The sequence below is a fragment of the Lichenostomus cassidix genome, chromosome 11, assembly GCF_008360975.1.
Source record: "Lichenostomus cassidix isolate B80296 chromosome 11, HeHo_3.0, whole genome shotgun sequence".
Taxonomy (NCBI): domain Eukaryota; kingdom Metazoa; phylum Chordata; class Aves; order Passeriformes; family Meliphagidae; genus Lichenostomus; species Lichenostomus cassidix.
Genome location: NC_139492.1, coordinates 1,511,668 through 1,532,708, shown reverse-complemented (window position 1 = coordinate 1,532,708; position 21,041 = coordinate 1,511,668). Strand labels below are relative to the sequence as shown.

Below are 21,041 nucleotides of genomic sequence, written 5' to 3'. Positions count from 1 at the left end.
TGGTCAATCACTGCAGGCAGGGGAGCGACCTGTGCCGTGGTGACAAGTAGGAATACAAAGGAATGTCCTTTTCCTCCCTGCCAGGCTCTCGTGATAGGAAGGCAACTGGGAGACTCTCATCGCCCAAACAGGAGCGGCAGAAGGGCCAGAACCCCAAACCTTCTCCTGCACAGGCAGACAGGTGAGTGCTGCTGCTTCTCCTGGCTCTTCTGGAGCTCCATCCCTGCTCCCAGGCCCTCCCAGGCCGGCAGGTCCCAGTTGCCATGGAGCACAGCAGCAGGAAGGACGCGGAGCTGCCTGGGCAGCTGCCAGGGGTGCCAGGGCTTCGTGCAGAGCCTCCAGCTGGGAGAAGAGCAGGAGCACCAGGAGCCAAGTGGGTGAGGAGTGAGACTGGCCAGTGCTCGTTAGCACAGTGTTAATGAGCAACAGAGTACAGCCCCTTCCCCCCTGCCCAGCTCCTCCTGGCTCCAGTGCCTGATTCCCTTTTTCCCAGCCTGGCACACCCTCAGCTGCTCTCCTGGCTGCTGTGATGTGTTCAGTGTGTCCCCTGCATGGGACAGCCCTGGCTTTGCACCTTCCCATCCCACCCAAATTGCTGGCAGGCTGTGCCCAGTGCCATGCTGGGAATATCCCAGTGCCATGCTGGGAATATCCCAGTGCCATGCTGGGAATATCCCAGAGCAGGACTGGATGTGTTGACTCCAGGGGCTGGAGGGTTGTGGAGCACCTGTGACACCCCTGGAGCTCCCTCAGTACTCCCTGCCCTTCGCAGAAGATGATGTTTTGCCTTTCTCCAGAGTTACCTGTCCAAGGATCTTGGAGCAAACACATCCCAGTGTTCCTTGGCTGGCAGGACTTGTGCCATCCCTTCTCCCCTGCCTGGGCCACAAATGAGCCTCAGAGTCTTCCTAAACCAAGCCTTCCCCCTGCTGCCCCTGCCCTGTCCTCCCTCAAGCCCTCAGGTCCTGTTTTCCAGCTGGGACAGGAACCTCAACTCATGACCATATCCAAGATTCCTGACCTCTAATCCTGCTGCTCCTGGGCTTGGCAGTGCCACATGGTGGGTTCAGTGTGCCCCATGCCCAGCTGGAGAGAGGCAGAAATTAGGATTTTTAAGATGCTTTTCTACCCAAACCATTCCATATTTCCACGTGGTTTAGTGGCAACAGTGAGGCTCAATCAAAGCTCACCCTGGATAATCCTGGAGGTCTTTCCCAATGATTCCAGCAGAGCTGATCCCTCTGGGCTGCATTTCCAGCTCCTCTCACTCCCATCTCTCTCTCCCTGCAGGAAACGCCAGCTGTCCCCTCAATCCAAGAGCTCCAGCAAGGTCACAAGTGTCCCAGGCAAGGGCTCAGAGCCAGGCCCTGCAGCTGTCAAGGGCAGCAAATCCAGCACTCTGTCCCGGCGGGAGGAGCTCCTGAAGCAGCTCAAGGCGGTGGAAGATGCCATTGCCCGAAAAAGGGCCAAAATCCCAGGAAAAGTATAGTGGGCCGTGCCCCGTAGTGACTGTTGATGTTTTTATAAATAGTGGAGGAAAACAAGCGGCCACTTTGGGATTTTGCAGTTCCTGTCTTCATTTTGGCCGCGGTTCTTTTTAAAAAACCCACACAAAACAAAAAAATTGAGGAAGTTTTGTCCAGCCGGGAATGCCCCGCGACGCCTGGCTCCGGAAGGGCTCCGGAGCCGTGTAAATTCTGCACAGAGGACTCCACCCCGTGGGATTCTCCCACTTTTCCTGTGTCCCCTCTCCTCTTTGCTAGCCTCGAGTTGTATTCTCCTAGTTAGCCCTGCTGTGTGTTGAGTGTCTTCAGCAATGCAGTTCTAGTTCCGTGTGCCGAGAGAGCCGAAAACTGCTGTGAACTGCTGGCAACACCCCTCCTCCCCCAGGAAAAATATATATATATTCCTGCCTCAGTCCCCTCGGGAATGACCTGTCGTTTCTTTGGAGCAGGAGATCGGTTCAGTTGATTTCCCAGGAGCCCTGCAGGTGTTGTGGGCATGTCTGTCTGCCAGGAGTGTCCTTCTTCCTTTGATTTTTTTTCCTTTTTTTTTTTCCTTTTTTTTTTTCCTTTTTTTCCTTTTTTTTTTTTTTTTTTTTTGGAGGGATCTCCCTGAAATAAAATATTTTGATAACCACTTTTCCCTTTTCCTGCTCTTGTCTGTATCCCCTCTCCCTTGCCTTGGGGTGATCTGTACCCCTCCCTTTGAGGGTTTTTGGGGCATGGGGAGCCGTGTGGAGCTGGAAAAACTGCTTTGTGTCATGGGGGAGCACCCAGTGTGAAACCACTATCCCTCTGGGGTGGTACTGGGGGGCTCTGCAGCCTCTGCCCTACCTGGCATCATCCAGGAAAATCCCCCTAATTTAGGGAACAGTGTTTGGGGCCCTGATTTCCCAGTATGGACAGTGTGGAACCAGTATCCTACTGGTGCTGTGTTAGTGGGGGGCATCTGGGAGTGCCCTGACCAACCCCTCTCATTTAGGAAACAATTTTTGGGGTTGCTACACCCCCCATCCCATGGAATTTCCCACCCTCCAGCCCTGCCCCTTGTCCCCAGTATGAAACCAACATCCCACTGGTGCCACTGGAGGCCACAGCAGCATCCCGGAGCACCAGCGGGGGGTGATGGCAACCCTTCAGCCCTTCCCAGGGTTGCCCAATTTGGGATTTCTGCCCGGGAATGCGGCGGTGATCTCACGGTTGCTGGTGACGCAACAGGGCACAGCCTGGGGGATGCCCGGCCGGTGTCACCGTGTCACCGGGACAGCCCTGGCCACCTCTGCCCACCTCCCTCCCAAACGTGCGCGGGTGTGAGGCTCCCGTACTCCCGGCTGGCACACGTGGAGTGCAGAAGGAAGTGGCGGCCCGCGGGGAGGAGGAAGGAACCTGGAGCTGGAGTTTCCAGGTGTGTGCACATCACCTGCCCGGCCCTATAAAAAGGCGGCGGCGGCGGCAGCGCTGCCACTCGGCCGCCTCATCCCTGGGGCTGCACTTCCCAAAAGGGTTCCCCCCGAAAAGTTTGGAGCGTTCCCTCCCCAAATTGGGGCGTGTTCCCCGCCCTCCCCCCAGATTTTGGCGTGGTCCCTCGACACCTGGCTGATGGTAACGTGGGGTTTGGGGGATGTTGGGGGGTGTTGGGGAAGTGTGGGGCTGGGAGGGTGTGTGTGATTGTGTGTGTTTGTATGTTTGTATGTTTGTGTGTTTGTGTGTGTTACATGTGTGCACAGCTCTGTATTCTTGTGTTTGTGTGTGTTACACACCATGTGCAGAGTTCTGTGTGTATTTTATGTGTTACACACCATGTGCAGAGTTCTGTGTGTGTTTTATGTGTTACACACCATGTGCAGAGTTCTGTGTGTGTGTTTTACACACCATGTGCAGAGTTCTGTGTGTATTTTGTGTGTGTTACATGCCGTGTGCAGGGCTTCATGTATGTGTTTATTGTGTATGTGTGTGTTTATTGTATGTATTTCATGTCACATGCAGAGTTCTCTGTATTTTATGTGTTACACACCATGTGCAGAGTTCTGTATGTATTTTACGTGTGTTACACACCATGTGCAGAGCTCTGTGTGTATTTTTATTTTATGTGTGTGTTTATATCTGTACATCTGTACATGTTACACACCACGTGCAGGGCTTTGTGTATCCATGTGTGGGTTTTTTATGTCTGTGTGTGTTTCTGTCTCTGTGTCTCTATGTGTATTTTTCTGCCTGTGTGTGTTTTTCTGTGTGTGTTAATTTCTGTGGGTTTCTATGTGCATTTTTCTGTGTGTTTCTATGTGTATTTTCTGCCTGTTTTCCTCTCTGTGTGTTAATTTCTGTGTGTTTCTGTGTGTATTCCTGTGCCCAGGTGTGTGTGGGTGTGTGTGAAGCTCTCCCAGCTGCAGGCTGTGCAGGTAACTCTGTGTGAGAGTTCTGTCCATGTGTGTTTCTGTGTGTTTCTGTGTGTTTCTGTGTGTTTCTGTGTGTTCAGATGGATTTATATGGATTTATAGCCATGGATGTCCGTGATTCCCATGTGTGGGAATGCAGCTCCACATTCTGCCTGCAGCCCTGCACTCACAGAGGTGTGCAGGTGTGTCTGTGGGATGTGGGATGGCTGTCCCTGTGTGTGTCCTCTACCAACACACACAGATTTTTATTTATTTCTACAGGGAGGTTATTTAATATTTATTTGTATTCACTTCTTTGGGGTATTTTTATTTTTTTTTTATTTTCATGTTCTATTGATAATTATATTCACTATTTCTTTATATTCTCTATTTCTTTATATTATATTTATTTACTTATTTATAGTAATGTCTATTTTATATGCTTATCTATTAAAAATACGTTTATATTTATATATTTTATAGATTTTATTTCTATTCTATTTATTAGATTTATCTTTATTTCTATTTCTTTATCTTACAAATATATGTAAAAAATCTATATAAAAATATAAAGACATATATACAAATATACACACATATACATATATATCATGTAAATATGTATATATGTATACTGTGCTATACATTCACACACATATATTATATATTAAATATTTATTCTTATATGTATACTGGGCTACATATATATACACATATACATATAATATATTTATATATGTATGGACATATACATGCCCTGGCACTGTACATATATATTGTATATTGTGTTGTGTATATTATATACTATATACTATATACTGTATTATTATGTATCTTTAATTATATATATTATGTATAGTGTATAGTGTATAGTGTATATTATATATTATATATAATGTATATTGTACATATATATTGTTGTGTATATTAGATCTGTCTATATGCTCTGTGCATGTGTCTGTGTGTATGTGCACCGTTTTGTGTGTGTGTATATATATATGTGTGTGTGTCTGTGTATATATGTGTGTGTATATATATATTCTGTTATATTCTGTATTCTGTGTGTATATGTGTGTGTGTGTGTGTGTGTTTATACATCCAGGCATTGCTGTGTACATACAGTATGTGTGTATATATTTTTTTTTTTCTGTATTCTATGTATATCTATACATATATCTGTGTGTGTTTCTACATCCAGATGTTGCTGTATGCACAGTGTGTGTCTGTGTATAAATATGTAATTTTTTTCTATATTCTATGTATATATATGTGTGTGTGTTTATACACCCAGGTGTTGCTGTATGCACTCTGTGTGTATATATATATATAATTTTTTTCTATATTCTATGTATATATATATATATATGTGTGTGTGTGTGTGTTTATACACTCAGGTGTTGCTGTATGCACAGTGTGTGTGTGGATATTCTGTGTGTCCATATGCACACCTGTGTGCTATTTTGTTAGGGGCTGCGATACACAGATATGGATATATCGATATATTGATATAGACATATAGATATATAAATATATAGATAAAGATTATAGAGATAGAGCTATATATAACTATATAGATAGAGATATGTAAATATATAGCTAGAGACAGATATAGATGTGACATATAGAATATATAGACATATAGATCTAGACATTTAGATAGAGATCTAGAGATTGCGTATATAGTGATTGACAAAGATATACAGACATATATAGATATAGAGATACTTAGGCATATATAGATATAGCTATAGATAGCTGTATAGATTATGCATACATATAGACATAGAGATATAGAGATATAGAGATGATAAATAGATGTACAGATGCACACTTGCCCATGGCCCTGCTGCTGTGGGTGCACACTTGCATTTGGGGAGGGTCTCTGCCTGGCTGTGTGTGGCTGTCCCTGCGGGTGTCCCTGGGGGTGTCCCCGAGTCCCCCGGCTGTGTGGCTGTCCCTGCGGGTGTCCCCGAATCCCCCGGCTGTGTGGCTGTCCCCGCGTGTCGCTGACGCCCCGCTGTGTCCCCGCAGGGCTGGCTGTGCGCCCTGGCCCTGCTGGCGGTGCTGGGGCAGTGCCGGGGGCTGCGGCGTCCCCCGGGCGGCTCTGCCCACTCTGCCGTGCGCTGCTACAGCGGCGCCGAGCTGGGCGACGAAGCTCCTCCACACTTCGTGGCGCGCAGCCTGCGCTGGGATCGCCACGTCCCGGTGCAGCTGGTGCCGCAGCTGGAGCGGCTGGAGGCGCGGCGGCTCCGGCGACATCGCCCGCCCGGCTGTCCCGCGCTGTCCCTGCGCGCAGGGCTCCGCAGCGAGGCACACGAGCGCTCCATCTCCCCGTGGCGCTACCGGTGAGTGCCGCCCGCACCCCGACACCCTAAACACCCCTTTCCCGCCCTTCCCGTCGGGTGCCCCGGCCGGGACGAGCCGGTGGCACTAGGGAAGGGTGTCGCCGTGTCCCCGCAGCATTGACGAGGACGAGAACCGCTACCCGCGCAAGCTGGCCTTCGCCGAGTGCCTGTGCAGCGGCTGCGTGGACGTGAAAACGGGCCGGGAGACGAGCTCGCTCAACTCCGTGACCATCCACCAGACCATGCTGGTGCTGCGGCGCAAGCCGTGCCCGCGGCCCGCGGGGCTGGGGCTGGTCACGCTGGAGGTGGATTACATCCGAGTGCCCGTGGGCTGCACCTGCGTCCTGCCGCGCACGGCGCGCTGAGCCCGCGCAGCCCCACGCGTGACCGTGTCACCGCCCGGCCCGCGCCCGTGCTTGTTTTAGAGCACCGCCCCCCGCCAGCGCGTCCCCTCCCCTCGTTATTTATGAGTTATTTATAAGCCCTGCTGCCGGGGGGTTTCTGTACCCCGTATTTATTGCTGACCACCCCGGCCAGGGCTGACTCCGGGGTCAGCATTGCCCAGCAGTGCTCGAGCCCCTCCGGCCTGACCCTGCGAGTGCTGCTGGGCACTTGCTGGTTATTTATTCCCCCAAAAAGCTATTTATTGTCTCTTCTCCCTGTGCTATTTAATGCTGCAAATAAAAGCCAACAACCCCTGGCACTGTCGTTGCTCTGTCCCCAGCCAGGGCATTGGGATGTTGGGAATTAGGGCGCAGGGACAGAGGCACATCCATGGGTGAAAATGCCCAGTGGCTGTGGGACATCCCTGAACCCCTGCAGAGTGGGCAGAGCAGCAGTGCAGCAGGGCAGGAGGAGCTGGGAGGTGATGGGGAGGGCGGCAGGGCACAGGGGTGCCCCACACCCCCAGCCCCGGGGGGGACCCAGCCCTGGCACCCCGACACCCACACCTTTCCCACGGCTCTGCCCCCAGGCACCACAGCCCACGGGCCCAGTGCCACCTGCCAGGGCCACCCCAGCTGTGCTGGCAGCTCCTGGGGGAGCCTGGGGCACCTGCAGCCCCAAGGGACAGGGCTCTGTGTGGGGAGGGGGCAGAGGGGGGCCTGGAGCAGCTGCTGATGCCCAGCAGGATCAAGGATTTGGCACCCACATCACACCAGGGAACTTCCAGCGCCCACGAGTGGGACTGGAGAGGGAAATGCCCCCCACATTCCCTGCCGAGGGATCATCCCTGATATTTGGGGCTGCTTTGGGACTCACTGTGCAGTTCCAGTGTGGGCCCCCCCAGTTCCATCCCAATATTGAATCCACAAGGATTTTGGGAGGAGACCCTGCCGTGGCCACACCCTGCACATCCCCATCCCGGATTTGCCCATATTTGCACTGTTTGTCCTCAAAACACCCCCAGTCTTGCTCAAGCCTCCCCCAGGAGCAGGAGGCTCCCCCCTGGAGCAGGAGGCAGGGGCAGCTGGTGCCTTTCCCAGTTTTTATTGCAACAGCAACTGCAGAAGTGACAAAAAACAGGAAGAGCTGGAGCAGAGCTGCCTGATCCCCCCAGGGGGTTGAGGATTCCCTGAGAGATGGTGTTCCACAGGGATTTGGGAATCCCCTGGGAAACTGGGGGCTGCTTGGAGAGTTGGGACCCTCAGGGAGCTGAGTATCTCTAGGGATTTGGGTTTTCCCAGGAGTTGAGGAGCCCCTGGAAACAGGAGACTCACAGGCAGCTGAGCATCCCCAAGGATTTGGGATTGTCAGGAGCTGGGGAGCCCTTGGGGGCTGCAGACCCCACAGGAAACTGAACATCCTTGGGAATTTGGGGAGGTCTGGGAGCCGGGGAGTTCCTGGGAGCTGGAGACCCCATAGGGAGTTGAGCATCCCCAGGGATTTGGGAATCTCCAGAAGTTGGGAAGCCCCTTGGGGGCTGGAAACCCCACAGGAAGCATTGCATCACTGGGAATTCGGGAGCTGAGCATCTTAGGGGATTTGGGGATCCTCACAAGCTGGAGATCCTACAAGGAGCTGAGCATCTTAGGGGATTTGGGGATCCCATGGGGAGCTGGGGAACTCAGGGGGAACTGCTGATCCCAGGGATCTGAGCATCACCAGGAGCTGGGGACCCACCAAGGAGCTGAGCACCCACGGGGTTTTGGGGATCCCCAGGAGCCCATTCCCTGTGATGCAGGGAGCAGCTGGGAAGGGGGAGCAGGAGCAGGGCAGCAGGGCAGGAGGATCCCCATTATTCTGCTTCCACAGGGATGGGGTTCACCTGCCCCCCCACCTCCGGCTGCTTCTTGCGGGCGTCGGGGGGCGGCCGGGGCGGGGGGTTGCTGGGGGGCTTCTTGAAGGTGTCCCCCATTTGTGGCCTCTCCCGGGGCTTCTGCTCGATGGGTCTCCACTCCTCCCCTCGAACAGCAGCCTGTGGGATCGGGAATAGTGCCAAGGAACAACCCTCACCCCAAAATGGTGCTGTTTGGGGCAGGGAAAGCACAGCTGGGACCAGAGTGGGGGGAGGAGGATGTGACCCTCCAGCCACGCCTCCCACCCCAACTGGGATGGGGTTTTCCTGCAGCCCAGCCCGGGAATGTTCTCGGAATGTGCATGGAAGCAGCAGCCCATGGGTTTAGGGATGTTCTCCTCCCCCAGCCCCACAAAGCCCCTCTGCACTCACCAGCAGGTAGATGCCGCTGGCAATGCCCAGGCAGACAGTGCCCAGGATGGTGGAGAGCAGGAAACCAGCAGGGACAGCCAGGCTGTGACAGAGATTTGGGGATCAGAGAGGGTTTGGGGGGTCCAGCCCCCTGTCCCGACCCCACACCCCACTCACGCAGCGTGCAGGATGGCTCGGATGTAGTAATTCCTCGTGAGGGGTCCAAAGAGCTTCACCACGGCTGTCAGGTACTTCTGGCCACTGCGGGGTGACATCGGGGGGTCACAGGGGGTGTCCCATCCCTCAGGGACCCTCATCTCTGCATTGTCCTACAAGGAGCATCCCAAGGAAGCCACCCAGCTCTGCTCCACCCCATTGCTCCCATTTCCAGTGCCACATCCCTGTATTCGGGGGGTGACAGGACCCCCAATTCCAGGGACGCAGGGGGGACACACCACTCACCACCTCTCCATGGTGGAGCCCTTTTGCCGCTTGCTCCTGGGATACTCGAGCAGGCAGACCAGGACGCCTGCCGCGCTGCCGGGAGGGTCAAGGAAAGGCGGGATCGGACCGGGAACAGCCCCGAGGAGCAACCCTCATCCCAAAAAGGGACTGTGGGGCAGGAAGAGCACAACTGGGAGTGGTGGGAGGAGGATGTGACCCCCTCCGTGTCCCCTGCGCCGATCAGGGTTTTCCTGAAGATTTTTCCTGGGAATGCCGTCGGGAAGGATACATGGAATACGCCGCGAAGTACCAGCCTTTGAACTGCCCCGCCACGGCCACGATCCCGCCGGTCAGCAGGACTGCGGGAACAGCCGCGATGGAGGAGCCGGCCAGACACGGCCCCAGACCCGGGACACAAACCCCAAACCCGGGACACAAACCCCAACCCGGGACACAAACCCCAAACCGGGACACAAACCCCAAACCCGGGACACAAAACCCAACCTGGGACACAAACCCCAAACCCGGGACACAAACCCCAAACCCGGGACACAACCCCTAACCCAGGATATGCCTCCCCGAACCCGGGATACAAACTCCCAGCGGGGGATACAGTTGGCAGTAAATCCCCCGCAAATCCCAGACCTGGGACTCTGGCCCTGGGCACTCTGACATGCGGGACCCTCTGGATTCAGGGAAGGGAACTGGGGAGCTCCAGGCTCAGGCGGTTCTGGGGAGTTTTTTGACCCCGTGGCCGGAGCGAGAAGAGGAAGAGAGGAGAGCGGAGGAGGAGGAGAGGACGGAACCGAGGCAGAGAGACATCATACACAGTGTCCCCAGAGAGGGCAGAGAAGGAAGAGAAAGGAGGAAGCAGAGGCTCTGTCCCCACTTGGACTTCCCGGCCACCCCCGGCGCCTCCCGGTCGGTGGGACTGGGACTTGTCCCCGTCCCCCGGAGCCTGTCTGGGGACACCCCCGGGGCTCAGCATCCCCTCCCTGCGCTCGGCATTCCCAGCCCGCCGGGCGCTCACTCCTTCCAGCTCCCGGGCACTCTCTGGAGTTCCCGGCTCCCCCCACTCGCCCAGCCCGGCCCCCCAAGCCCCCCAGCCCCACTGGGGGCTGTCCCCCCGCTGTCTCCCCGCACTCACTGAGCCCGGCGGCCAGCGCCTGCTCGTTCGCCCACATGGCCCACTCGATCTGCCCCATGGCCCTCAGCGCAGCCCGCCGGCCCGAGCGCCTTCGGCTACTCCCGGCTCCGCTCGGCTCGCTCCGAGCGGGTTAGGCTGCTCCGAGCGGGTTCGGCTCGCCTCGCCGATAGAGTTCGGCTGCTCTCGGCTCAGCCCGAGCGGGTTCGGTTCCTCCCGGCTCAGCCCGGTCGGTTTCGGTGCGCTCGGCCCGATAGAGTTCGGCTGCTCCCGGACCCGTTCGCCCCGGCCCGGCTCGGTTCGGCTGCGCTCGGCCGGTCCCGACCCGGAAGGCGGGTGGGGCGCTACGAAGCGCCGGCCACGCCCACTTCGAATTGGCCACGCCCCTTCCACACAGGCCACGCCCCCAGCGGGACACGGCATCGTCTCGGGGCCACACCGGGGACACGGGACATGTGGGGTGACAAGGATGGCGCGGAGCGACAGGGTCAGTCCGCTCCAGGGAGACAGGATCAGGACGTGGGGACAACAGGGGCCATGCGATGGGACAGGATGAGTCCCAGCAGGGACATCTGAGGGACATGGGACAGGATGTGCAAGGGACAGGGCCATGTGGGGGAGCAGCATCAGCCCCAGCAGTGACAACTTCGAGGCATATGGGACAGGAGAGGCCCCACAAGGGACCCAGGGGGACAGGGGTCCTGTGGCATGACAAGGCTGTGCAGAAGGACACAACCAGCACCAAGGACTGTCCCCAGCTCCTGCCCCCACTTTTGGCTGGCACTGTCCCCTCCCAGCACCACACACAGAACCCGACACTGCAAAACAGCACTGGAGCCAGGAACCCTCTATTTCCTTACAAAAGAGTAAAAACCAGCCCCGGGGCCACATCCTGCCCCAGGGCTGGGGACAGCTTGGCAGCAGGCCTGGCTCAGGGTCCTGAGCCCCACGGGTGGCACTGGCAGAGCCCCCCCGGCATGTCCCAGCTGTCCCAGGGTGTCAGCGGGGTCAGGCGCGGCTCCGGGGCAGTCCATCCGCTCCCAGGAGGTGCTGGCTGGGATCATCCACGAGCTGGGGACCAGGGCCAGGCTGTAGGGCAGGACACGGGTCAGGGACATCAGCGAGCCCCCTGCCTGCAGGGACCCTGCCACTGGGGCTGAGGGGCAGCTCTGGGACCCACAGACCCCAAAAGGTCACCCCATGGGTCGTGCCAGCAGGAACACGTCCAGGAATGGGGTCCCACCACCCCCTTGGGGCCAGGATGGGGTCAGAGCCTCCCCATGAGGCTGCACAGACACATCCCCCCATGCCACACTCCCCCAGTCCCTCACCTTGGTGTGCAGGATGTACTGGACAGCCCCTGGCACTGGCTCAGTGACCACAGCAGCCACCAACTCCTGTGACAGCGCCGCCGAGCCCACGGGCAGCCCCCGGACAAACCTGTGGCAGGACCAGCACTCAGTCCATGTCCCCCACATCCCCCCCTCGTCCCATCCCCAGTAAGAGGTGACACTGCCTTACTGGTCCCCGTTGGTGGCAGGGGGGAAGCTGCGCCTCACCACCTCCACAAACTCGGCCACGGTGTCGGCCAGCGCAAAGATGACAGCATTGGGACCAGCGTCGAAGGTGTAGGCGACCTGCGGTGGGATTGGGGACACATGGGGACCCAGGAAAGTGTCACGGTGCTGTGGCACCCCCGGAGCCCCCGCGGGTACCTTGGTGTGGCCGTGGTGGGCGTTGTAGCGATGTGCCAGCGCGATGATGTGGCGTGACAGGTCGGTGAGGTAGAAGATGGGTGGGAAGGTGTCCAGGCAGGTGGCGTGGAACTGGTTGCTGTCCCTCATCGCCAGCTGGCCAAAGCCCTCAAAGTCCCTCTCCTGGATGTGCTTCATCATCTGGGCCAGGCGCTCAGGGACAACCACCTCTGCCCGGTGCTGCCACAGCAGGGGGGTCACCATCAGCCCAGTGACACCCACAGCAAGTGGCCTGTGGTCACCCCAATTCAGTGACACAGCAGGTGGCTTGTGGGCAACCCAAATTTGATGATACCCACAGCAGGCAGGTCGCTGTCATGCCAGTTTGGTGACACCAACAGCACTGTGATCCTTTGGGTGTCACTCCATGCCCTCCAGTGCCATTCCAAGGGAAAGGGGACCCTGTCCCTGCCTGGGTAGGACATCATCATACACAGCGTCCCATACCTTCAGCAAGGGACTTGTCTCCACACTGGTCTGCATCCCTGCTGTGCTGCCCACCGGCTTCTTCTCCCCACTGACCTGGGGGGACACAGACAGTGGGACACAACCCCTCCTGACCCCCCCAGCCCCAAATCCCACCCAAATCCCTTCCCAGCTCCTCACCACCAGAACGAGGACACGGAGCTCCGGCCAATGCGTCTCGGAGGCCACTTGGAGGGCCAGGCTGTCGGTGCCATCGGGGCGCTCCCCGCGCTGCCACTGCACGAAGCCACCAAACATGCTGCGACAGGCGCTGCCCGAGCCCCGCCGGGCCACCTCCGACAGCTCCTCCTCCACGCCATAGAGCCGGGCCAGCGCTGACACTGCGGGGACAGGCAGAGGGGACACCCGTGTCACCCCTCCTGGTGCTACCAGAGCCAGACCAGCACTGACACTGCGGGGACATGCAGAGGGGACACCCCTATCACCCTCCTGGTGCTACCAGAGCCAGGCTAGCACTGACACTGCGGGGACATGCAGAGGGGACACCCCTGTCACACCCCCTCAATAGCACCCACACCATACAGCCACAGGTGAGAGACAGGTCACAGCAAGGGGACACCCCTATCACCCCTCCCAACACCACACAGGGGACAGATCAGAGATGGGGACACCCCGCCGCGGCAGTGCCCCGTCCCACACGCACCCAGGCAGGCGTAGCCGGCGGCAGACGAGGCGAGCCCGGCGGCTGTGGGGAAGTTGTTCTCGGAGGCGATGTGGATTTTGTAGGAAAGGCTGAGCGCAGCTGTGTCCTCACTGCCCCCGCGGCGCTTCCGGGCCAGGCGTCGCACTGTGGGGACAGCAGGGTCAGGGGACAGCGGGGACACCAGAGACACCCCCGGGCAGGGGACGCTCACCCTCGCGCAGGCAGGCCTGGACCCGCGGGTGCCCCACGTCCATCTCCTTGCCGTTGAGCCACAGACGGTCCTCGGTGAAATCCCGGCTGGCAGCCGCTGTCGTGGTGGTCTTGAGCTGTGGGGAGAGGGTGAGGGGCTCAGCATCTCCCGACACGGCTGGGGGGCTGATCCTGATCCTGATCCTGATCCCAATCCTGATCCCAATCCTGATCCCAATGCTGACCCACCTGGTCCTGGTGCAGCGTCACGCTCAGGGAGGAGTTGATGGGCAGGATGAGGTCAGTGTCACGCTTGCCCCCTGCAAGAGAGCATGGCATGGCACAGCTTGGCATAGCATGACATGGCATGGCACGGCACAGCTGGGAATGGCACGGCATGGCATGGCACAGCTTTGCATGGCATGACATGGCATGGCATGGCTCGGCTAGGAATGGCACTGATGTGCACAGCAAAGCGCGGTATAACAGCGCTTGGCATGGCATGGCACAGCTTGGAATGGCACGGCAAGAAAGGACACAGAGCGGCACGGCCCGGCCCAGTGCCACCTGTCACAGCACAGCCGGACACGGCACTGTCCGGCACAGCCAGCACAGCCCGCAATCTGTGCCCCCGAACGTCCCGCGCCCCCGAACGCCCCGTGCCCCGTGCCAAGCCCGCCCGGGTGCCCGGCCGGGGTCCCTCGGCACTCACAGTACTTGATGACGGCGATGTTCACGGGCGCCGTGCAGGTAGCCATAGCCAGCGCGCGCTCCGCCGCCATCGCTGCCGCCACTGCCCGCCGGCATCAAGCCCCGCCCCCGCGCCACGCACGTGACCGTGGGGTGCGGAGAGTCCCGCCTCGCCATTGGCGGAGGGTCCAGCGCCCGGTTCCCAACAGCCAATAGCAGCGATCGGACCACGGTCGGCTCCGCCCCCCTGGGGGCGCTGGGCAGGGCCTGCGGGGCGCCATGTTTGAATTGGGCAATAACCGCGCATGCGCAGTGCTCCCGGTCCCTTCCCGGTTCTCCCTCCCCGGTGCTCCCGGCTCCTTCCAGATACCATCCCCACTGCTCTCCGCACCGCTCTGCCTCCGCCACCCCAGTCCCCGTGCTCAGTGCCCTCGCTGTCCCCAGGCCCCCAATGCATCAGTTCTCCCATGACCCAGCACCGCCCCAGTGCTCCCAGTAGCCCCAGTGCTCCCAAAAACTCCCTATAGCCTCCACATCCCAGTTCTCCAAACACCCCAAAACTCTCTGAGTGATCCCAAACCCCCTGCAGCCTCCACATCCCAGCTCTCCAAACACCCCAATACTCACTGAGTGCTCCCAGACCCTTCAGGGCCACCAGCATCCCAGTGCTCCCAGCGTCCATTCCCCCAGGGAGGCCACGAGTGGATGAAACTGCCTTTATTGAGAAAAAATGGTTTGCTACAAATACGTCATCGAGTTAATTCTTCTTCAAAAAACAGGACGGCTCGTTAAAAGTTCTAATTATGCAAAAAAGTGGTGGGTGACACGCTGACAGGCACGGCCGGCGGGATCCCTGGCACAGCGGGATCCGTGGATCCATGGAACTCAGGGATCCCATCCCAGCATGGCCCTAAAGTGCTTTACAAAAGCAGCTCTTGCTGCCCCTGCTCTGGCTCTGTGGGGCAAAAAGGATAAGGAAAAGGAGGAAAGAGGGAAGGAGCCCGAGGTTAACAGTGCTGGCCCAAAAGCAGGGAGGTTGCTCCACGAGCTCAGGGTCGCAGCTGAGCACAGCACAGGGAAACCCTCCTGGGTCCCTCCTGGAAGATGCCAGTGCTCTCCATCCCACCAGGAACATCCTCCAGGTGCCAGCAATGCCGGGCAGGTAAGAGAAGACCCCAGAAGATCTGGCCTGGCTCCAGAAGGGGGAGCAGAGCAGCTCCAGCCCTTTTCCTGCCCTGCCAGGGGAACAGAGGGCTCCCTGCACGCTCCTCGCGGGGCTGCAGATCCCAAAATCATCCAGAACTACTAAAACCAAAATAAAAACCAAGCCAGTATTGCTAGAGCAGAGCTGGAGCCAGGTTTTGGATAAATTTTCTGAGCAGGGAGACGCAGAGGGAGGCCTCTCCCACCCCTATTCCCTGCAGGAAGGCAGCACGGCAGGTCTTGGCAATCCCTCCCTCCCTCAGCTCCACCACTGGGAGCCTTGGGCTCATCCCATGGCTGCTTCCATCTCCCTCCCACCCTCTGCCAGCCCTCCAGAGCCACCTCCAGCAGCAGCAGGCAGGGCTGAGAGGATGGGGACAGGAAGGGACAGCTCACCAGGATGCTGTGGAGCCTCCTGGATCAACAGTGCCCTGTTCCTAGGGAGAGATTAGCAAAGGGAGGTGCAATCCCTTATTTCTGGGGGGATAAGCAGCTCAGTGTTTGGGCTGGGATCCTGCATGGACAGATATTCCATGGGCAACCAGCACCTGGATCCTATCCAGCTGCTCCATGCCGAGTGCCAGGGTGGCACAACAATCCTGCCTGCTCCCTCACAGGCAGAGGGATTCTGGTGAGGGAAGGGGAAGGCCCAGAAATACCCAGGAATGGCCCAGAAATATTCAGGAATGGCCCAGAAAGATCCAGGAATGGCCCAGAAAGATCCCTGCACTTCCCCCCACCTCAGAGTCCAACCCGCCGCTCCGGGATCCAGCTCCAGCCTCCCACTCCATTCCCAATCCACACGTTCGTTTGCTTGGGTTATTTTTGTAAAAAATAAACTTTCTTAATAATGTTCCATAAAAATACTCTTGTCCCAGGTGACGGATATTGCAGTGTGAAGAGGAACAGCTTCTGATCCCGCTCTAGAAAACGTGGAAAAGGCGTCGCGCTGCTTCGTGTAGAAAAACAAGGATTTGGTATCCCAAGAGCCGGTACAAAACGAGGGAGGGAAGGGTTTCCCTGGATACTGGATGCCATCCTCGAGGGCTCCTCTGAAGCCCTGTTCAGTCTCATCCCAGGATTCAGGTGAAGGAGGCAGCTCCAGCCTCCAGCAAGGGGGTCAGGACAGCCTGACATCTCTAGAAAAATCCTTGGAGAGCTTAAAAAAAGATGCTCCGTGCCGTCTTCCTCCTTTTTAAAAGGATGTGGCTGATTCCAGTCCCAAATTAGGGCGTTTTGCATCCAATCTATCAGTTTCAGGTACCTATTCTGTTGCAACAGAGAGCAGGGACGAGTGTGCCAAAAAGCATCTAATAATAAATAGATCCGGACAGAGGGATACACTCCCAAAACGGATATGAAATGCCTATCCAAGGACTGATCCCAGCCCTGTGGCACCAGCTCCCCTCTCCAGGTGTCTCTGCTCGCTCACTGTGACACTGAAGAGGCTCCACCTTCTTCAACGAGGTGGGATTTGCCCGGAGAGCAGCGGGAAGGGAGGCAGCAGTGGAAGGCTGTGTCTCCTGGAGTGTGCAAAAGGAGCCAGGCAGGGAGAGGGATCAGCCTCAGTTCTCAGAGAGGGACAGAGCCAGGGCTGCCTGCAACGCTGCCTCCTCGTCGATGTTGTAATCCTGCAAGTCAAACAGGGAAGCTCAGGAGAGCTGGCACAGCCAGGGCATGCTGTCCCCACGGAGCATCCCTTCCTCTGGCACCCAGATCCCAGGAATGCCACCCCATGCTCTTTGGGGTGTCCTTTGTGCCCACATCCCTCTCCTGCCTGGAATCTCCCAGGAGATGGAGGGATGGAACATGCCCACACAAGCTGAGGCCAAAGGGTGAAGCTTTCTAGCAAGGCCAGGGGTTTTTCCAGTGCTCCAGGTCGGGTTTATCCAACTCCGCAATGACTCCTGAAGTTGGGATATTCCTGGAGGTTCTTTTCCCTGACATCTATCCAACGGAACCAGGATGGGAACAAAGCCTCCCCTGGGGCCAAGGCTGAGCCATCAGAAATCTCCCACACACAGGAGGGGTCAGGGACCCCCCACGTGCAGCAACCAGACCCCCCAAATCCCGGGGCTGGGCCGGTCCCCTCCCCCTGCTCCTGAAACCATCAAGAAAAGAGATTTTGTGTTAGAATTCCTCAGGGGAAGATTTTAATGGAACAACCCATCTTTGTAGAGGGCAGGAACAATTCCCTGCCCTCCTGGTGTGTGAGGACACATGGGGTGTGAGGGTCTCACTGGTGGGACACACGTGAGCTTCCCACAGAGCCCAAGAGAGCATGTGTCCCCATCCTAGCAGGATGGGCTCATCCTGACATGGCAAGGGAAGGGCTGGTTTCACTCCTGGCACGGGACACAGGGAGGGGAGTTCCCCTTTTTTTGGCTCAGGGTCACACTCACCACGAAGGTGTCGTAAGAGAACTTGTGCCTGTGGAGCAGGTGCTGCAGGAAGTTGGCACTCTTGTAGCTGGGATCTCCCCAGGGCATGGCCGAGCACACTGGGCACACCTGCAGGGACAGGGACACGGAACGGTGGCACCTGGACAGGGATCCCTCTGCCTCAACCTCCCAGAGCCTCACCACCCTGACAGGGAAGGATTTCTCCTGAATATCCAATCCAAACCTACTCTCTGGCAGTTCGAATCCATTCCCCCTTTTCCTGTCACTCCAGGCTCTTGTCAATAGCCTCTCTGCACCTTTCCTGAAGGTCCTGGAAGGCCACAATTAGGTCTCCCTGAAGCTTCTCTTTTCCAGGCTGAACAATCCCAATTCTCCCAGCCTTTCTTCATGGCAGAGCTGCTCCATCCCTCTGATAACTTGGTGATCTCCTCTGGAGTTGCTCCAACAGCTCCATGTCCTTCCTGTGCTGAAGATCCCAAGTCCCCCACCTTGGTCAACCCAGAGGGAGGAAATCCAGCACCACCTGGTTTGCAGGAACAGGGGGATGGAGGCAGCTCATTCTGGGGAGCCTCTTACAAAGCACAGACAGATCCTGACCTCCCAAAGGGACTCAAACCAGCTGGAACGCAGCTGTGCTTCCACACACATCCGTGCTGTGGCCTGGGATGCTGCATCAGCTGGGGTGTGTTTGGATTTGCAGAGTTATCCCACACCTCCCAGCACCCCAGTAGCACTCACTCACCACTTTATTGGGGTCATTCCGGTGGTTTTCCATGCAGTGCTTCACCAGCTCCTGCTGGTCCAGGTTCCGGGCCCCGCAGTACGGACACACGAACGTGGAGCGGTTGGGAATGTTGCTGAACAGAGCAAGGATGAGCTCAGACCCCCAGGGAAGGGGCTGGGTTGACTCCTTCCAAACTAACCCAGCAGAGGTTTGTGACAGCAGAAGGCAGTCCAGCCCCTTCCCACCCCAATTCCCTGCTGTGGTGGATGCTTCATGCCACCCCACACTCCCAAACCCGCAGCAGCAGTGCCAGGAGGGAAAAGGTGCTGATCTTCCTCCCAGGGAAAGGGACAACACAGAGCTGGATTTTAGGGCATGCAAGGAGGGGAAGTTTCCCTACCCGAGGTGCAGAAATACCTGGGAATAGGCTGGGATGTGGGGACAACTGGAACAAACTTGGGGCAGTTGGCCATCTGCTCCTGCACCTTGGCACAGGACGAGACGTGAGAGCGCATTTTGGCCAGGGTCACCTGGAGAAGGAGGACAAGAAACGTTCCTGGAGGTGCAGGAATACCTGGCAGGAGTCAGCTGTGGAGCTGGCTTTGCTCAGCTGAGGTGGGAGTGACCTCTGCTCTATGTAGGATGACCCACAGCAGTGGGAATGCTGCACCTGCCCGTCCTTCCTGACAGGATGGAGATTTGGGGCTGCAGAGGTTCTGTCCCTTGTTCCTGGGAGCACAGCCTGACCCCCCTGGCTGTCCCCTCCTGTCAGGGAGCTGTGCAGAGCCTCAAGGTGCCCCCTGAGCCTCCTTTTCTCCAGGCTGAGCCCTGCCCAGACCCTCCCCCAGCTCTGTTCCCTTCTCCAGACACATTCCAGAGCAGGATGGGGACAACGGGGACAGGCAGCTTTACCTTCTTGCTGCAGCCTCTGCAGGGAGCCTTGTAGGACGAGAGCTGCTTCTCCACGCTGGAAGCCTTCTCCACCTTTTTGGGATCGAAGGGCACGCGGCAGAGCGGGCACAGCGGGGAGGGCACCTGCAGGCAGGGCTGCAGGCATTCCCCACAAAACCTGCGAGCACAGACCAGCCCTGAGCACCCCGGGAGCAGCAGGATCCCAGCAGGACACCCCATTCCCTGGGACTCCCAACACCCCAAAACCCAAAGATCACCATCCCTACTGGGAGAACTGGGAGGCTGGGACAGGGTGAGAGTCCCCAGGGAGATTCCTGCACGCACAGATGATTTCACTGCTCCGAGGTTGGATTTGAAAAGAGACAAACAAAATCGGTGCTCAGTATCCAGGCCAGGCAGCAGCCTGGATCACCTCCTTCCAAGGTCCTTATATCCCCAGGAGCAAAGGAATCCAAGGGCTCAGGAATCCCAGCCCGGAGGAGGCAAAGGAAGGCACCAACAGGCAAAAGGCAAAGGAGCCCCATCCCCAAAATCCAATTATCCTGACATTCCTGTCCTCTCCTACCCAGCTCCAGCCACCAGGAACAGGGAATGAGACACCCCAAAGCCTCTGCCACTGTAAGGGGCGCAGGGATGAGGAGGGGAGATCATGGAGAGGTCAGAAATCAAAAAGCTGGAGTGAGGTGGTGCTGGGGCTTCAAGCAAAGCCACAGTCCCTCTGGAAATGTCCCCAAAATCAGCTGGGAAAAGGGATCAAAAGCTGTCCCCAGAATGCTGGAGGGACAAGTGGACAAGAGTTTGGGGGCTCCTGGGGGCAGTGAGACACCCCACCTCGGCTCCAGGCTGGGGACATGGAGGGGCACAGGGCAGCAGGACAGGGCAGCACCCCCTGCCCGGGGAGGGAAGGATTTGGGATGGGAACAAGGAGAGGGAAGGATTTGGGATGGGGACAGGGCAGTGGGGGATCCTGGCACTGGGACTGGGAGCGCTGGTGTGGCTGGGATGAGATGGAGGTCACGGCTGGGATGAGGACGCCGCTGTGGGATGGAGAGGTGGGATAGCGGTGCCGGTGTGCGATGGGACGGCGATCCCGGTACTTCACCGGGGGCGAGAGGGAGGTCCCGGTACCGAACCATGCCCGGGGTGCGCTGGGGGTCCCGGTACCGGACTGACGGTGAGCTGGGGATCCTGGTGCCGACCGGGCAGAGCCCGCAGGGACCCCACGGCCAGGACAGCGCCCAGCGCCCGCGTCGCGCCCATCCCCGGGCCCAGCTCAGCCCGGGGGTCCCCGCCGCCCCCGCCCGAGCCCCGTCTCACGTGTGCCCGCAGCCCGCGATGCCGACGGCGCGGTGGAAAACCTCGAGGCAGATGGGGCAGCTGAACTGCGCCTCCAGCGCCTCGGCCGCGGCCCCGGGCCCGGGGGCGGTGCGGGGGGGGCCGGCCGGGCCCTGCGGCCGCTGCGCCGCCACCAGCAGGCTGCGGAACATGGCGGCGGCGGCCGGCGGGGCGGGAGGCACGTCACCGAGCGGCGTCAGCGCGTCATCGCCGCGCGACGGGAGCGCACCGGGACACACCGGGAGC

At 57.9% G+C, this 21,041-nt stretch overlaps 5 protein-coding genes across 11 annotated transcripts in view; 2 read left to right on the top strand and 3 right to left on the bottom strand.

Moving 5' to 3' along the window:
* Positions 1-2,139, top strand: part of ZC3H18 (zinc finger CCCH-type containing 18) — a 41,999-nt gene extending 39,860 nt beyond the window's left edge. For all 7 annotated transcript variants that reach the window (XM_085071337.1, XM_085071335.1, XM_085071330.1 and 4 more), the window contains 2 exons: positions 85-181; positions 1,291-2,139. In XM_085071337.1, the coding sequence (XP_084927463.1) occupies positions 85-181; positions 1,291-1,489 (296 nt within the window). In that variant the 3' untranslated portion in view covers positions 1,490-2,139. The remainder of the gene's footprint in view (positions 1-84; positions 182-1,290) is intronic.
* Positions 2,140-2,980: 841 nt separating this feature from the next.
* On the top strand, positions 2,981-6,922 carry IL17C (interleukin 17C). Its single transcript, XM_085071373.1, has 3 exons — positions 2,981-3,104; positions 5,909-6,222; positions 6,338-6,922. The coding sequence occupies exons 1-3, from the start codon at positions 3,102-3,104 to the stop codon at positions 6,585-6,587; spliced, it is 567 nt and encodes a 188-aa protein (XP_084927499.1). The 5' UTR covers positions 2,981-3,101; the 3' UTR covers positions 6,588-6,922.
* Positions 6,923-7,694: 772 nt separating this feature from the next.
* Positions 7,695-10,825, bottom strand: CYBA (cytochrome b-245 alpha chain). The gene is made up of 6 exons (XM_085071374.1): positions 10,461-10,825; positions 9,603-9,672; positions 9,332-9,406; positions 9,047-9,130; positions 8,891-8,972; positions 7,695-8,638 (listed from the first exon to the last, which is right to left on the bottom strand). The coding sequence occupies exons 1-6, from the start codon at positions 10,516-10,518 to the stop codon at positions 8,459-8,461; spliced, it is 549 nt and encodes a 182-aa protein (XP_084927500.1). The 5' UTR covers positions 10,519-10,825; the 3' UTR covers positions 7,695-8,458.
* Positions 10,826-11,287: 462 nt separating this feature from the next.
* MVD (mevalonate diphosphate decarboxylase) lies at positions 11,288-14,390 on the bottom strand. Its single transcript, XM_085071363.1, has 10 exons — positions 14,242-14,390; positions 13,779-13,849; positions 13,552-13,666; positions 13,341-13,484; positions 12,818-13,017; positions 12,659-12,733; positions 12,173-12,391; positions 11,979-12,094; positions 11,789-11,897; positions 11,288-11,546 (listed from the first exon to the last, which is right to left on the bottom strand). Exons 1-10 carry the CDS (start codon positions 14,309-14,311, stop codon positions 11,466-11,468), a joined length of 1,200 nt encoding a protein of 399 aa, XP_084927489.1. The 5' UTR covers positions 14,312-14,390; the 3' UTR covers positions 11,288-11,465.
* Positions 14,391-14,921: 531 nt separating this feature from the next.
* Positions 14,922-20,973, bottom strand: RNF166 (ring finger protein 166). Its single transcript, XM_085071368.1, has 6 exons — positions 20,778-20,973; positions 19,461-19,617; positions 18,966-19,078; positions 18,567-18,681; positions 17,825-17,932; positions 14,922-17,053 (listed from the first exon to the last, which is right to left on the bottom strand). The coding sequence occupies exons 1-6, from the start codon at positions 20,945-20,947 to the stop codon at positions 16,988-16,990; spliced, it is 729 nt and encodes a 242-aa protein (XP_084927494.1). The 5' UTR covers positions 20,948-20,973; the 3' UTR covers positions 14,922-16,987.
* Between the last annotated feature and the right edge of the window lie 68 nt (positions 20,974-21,041).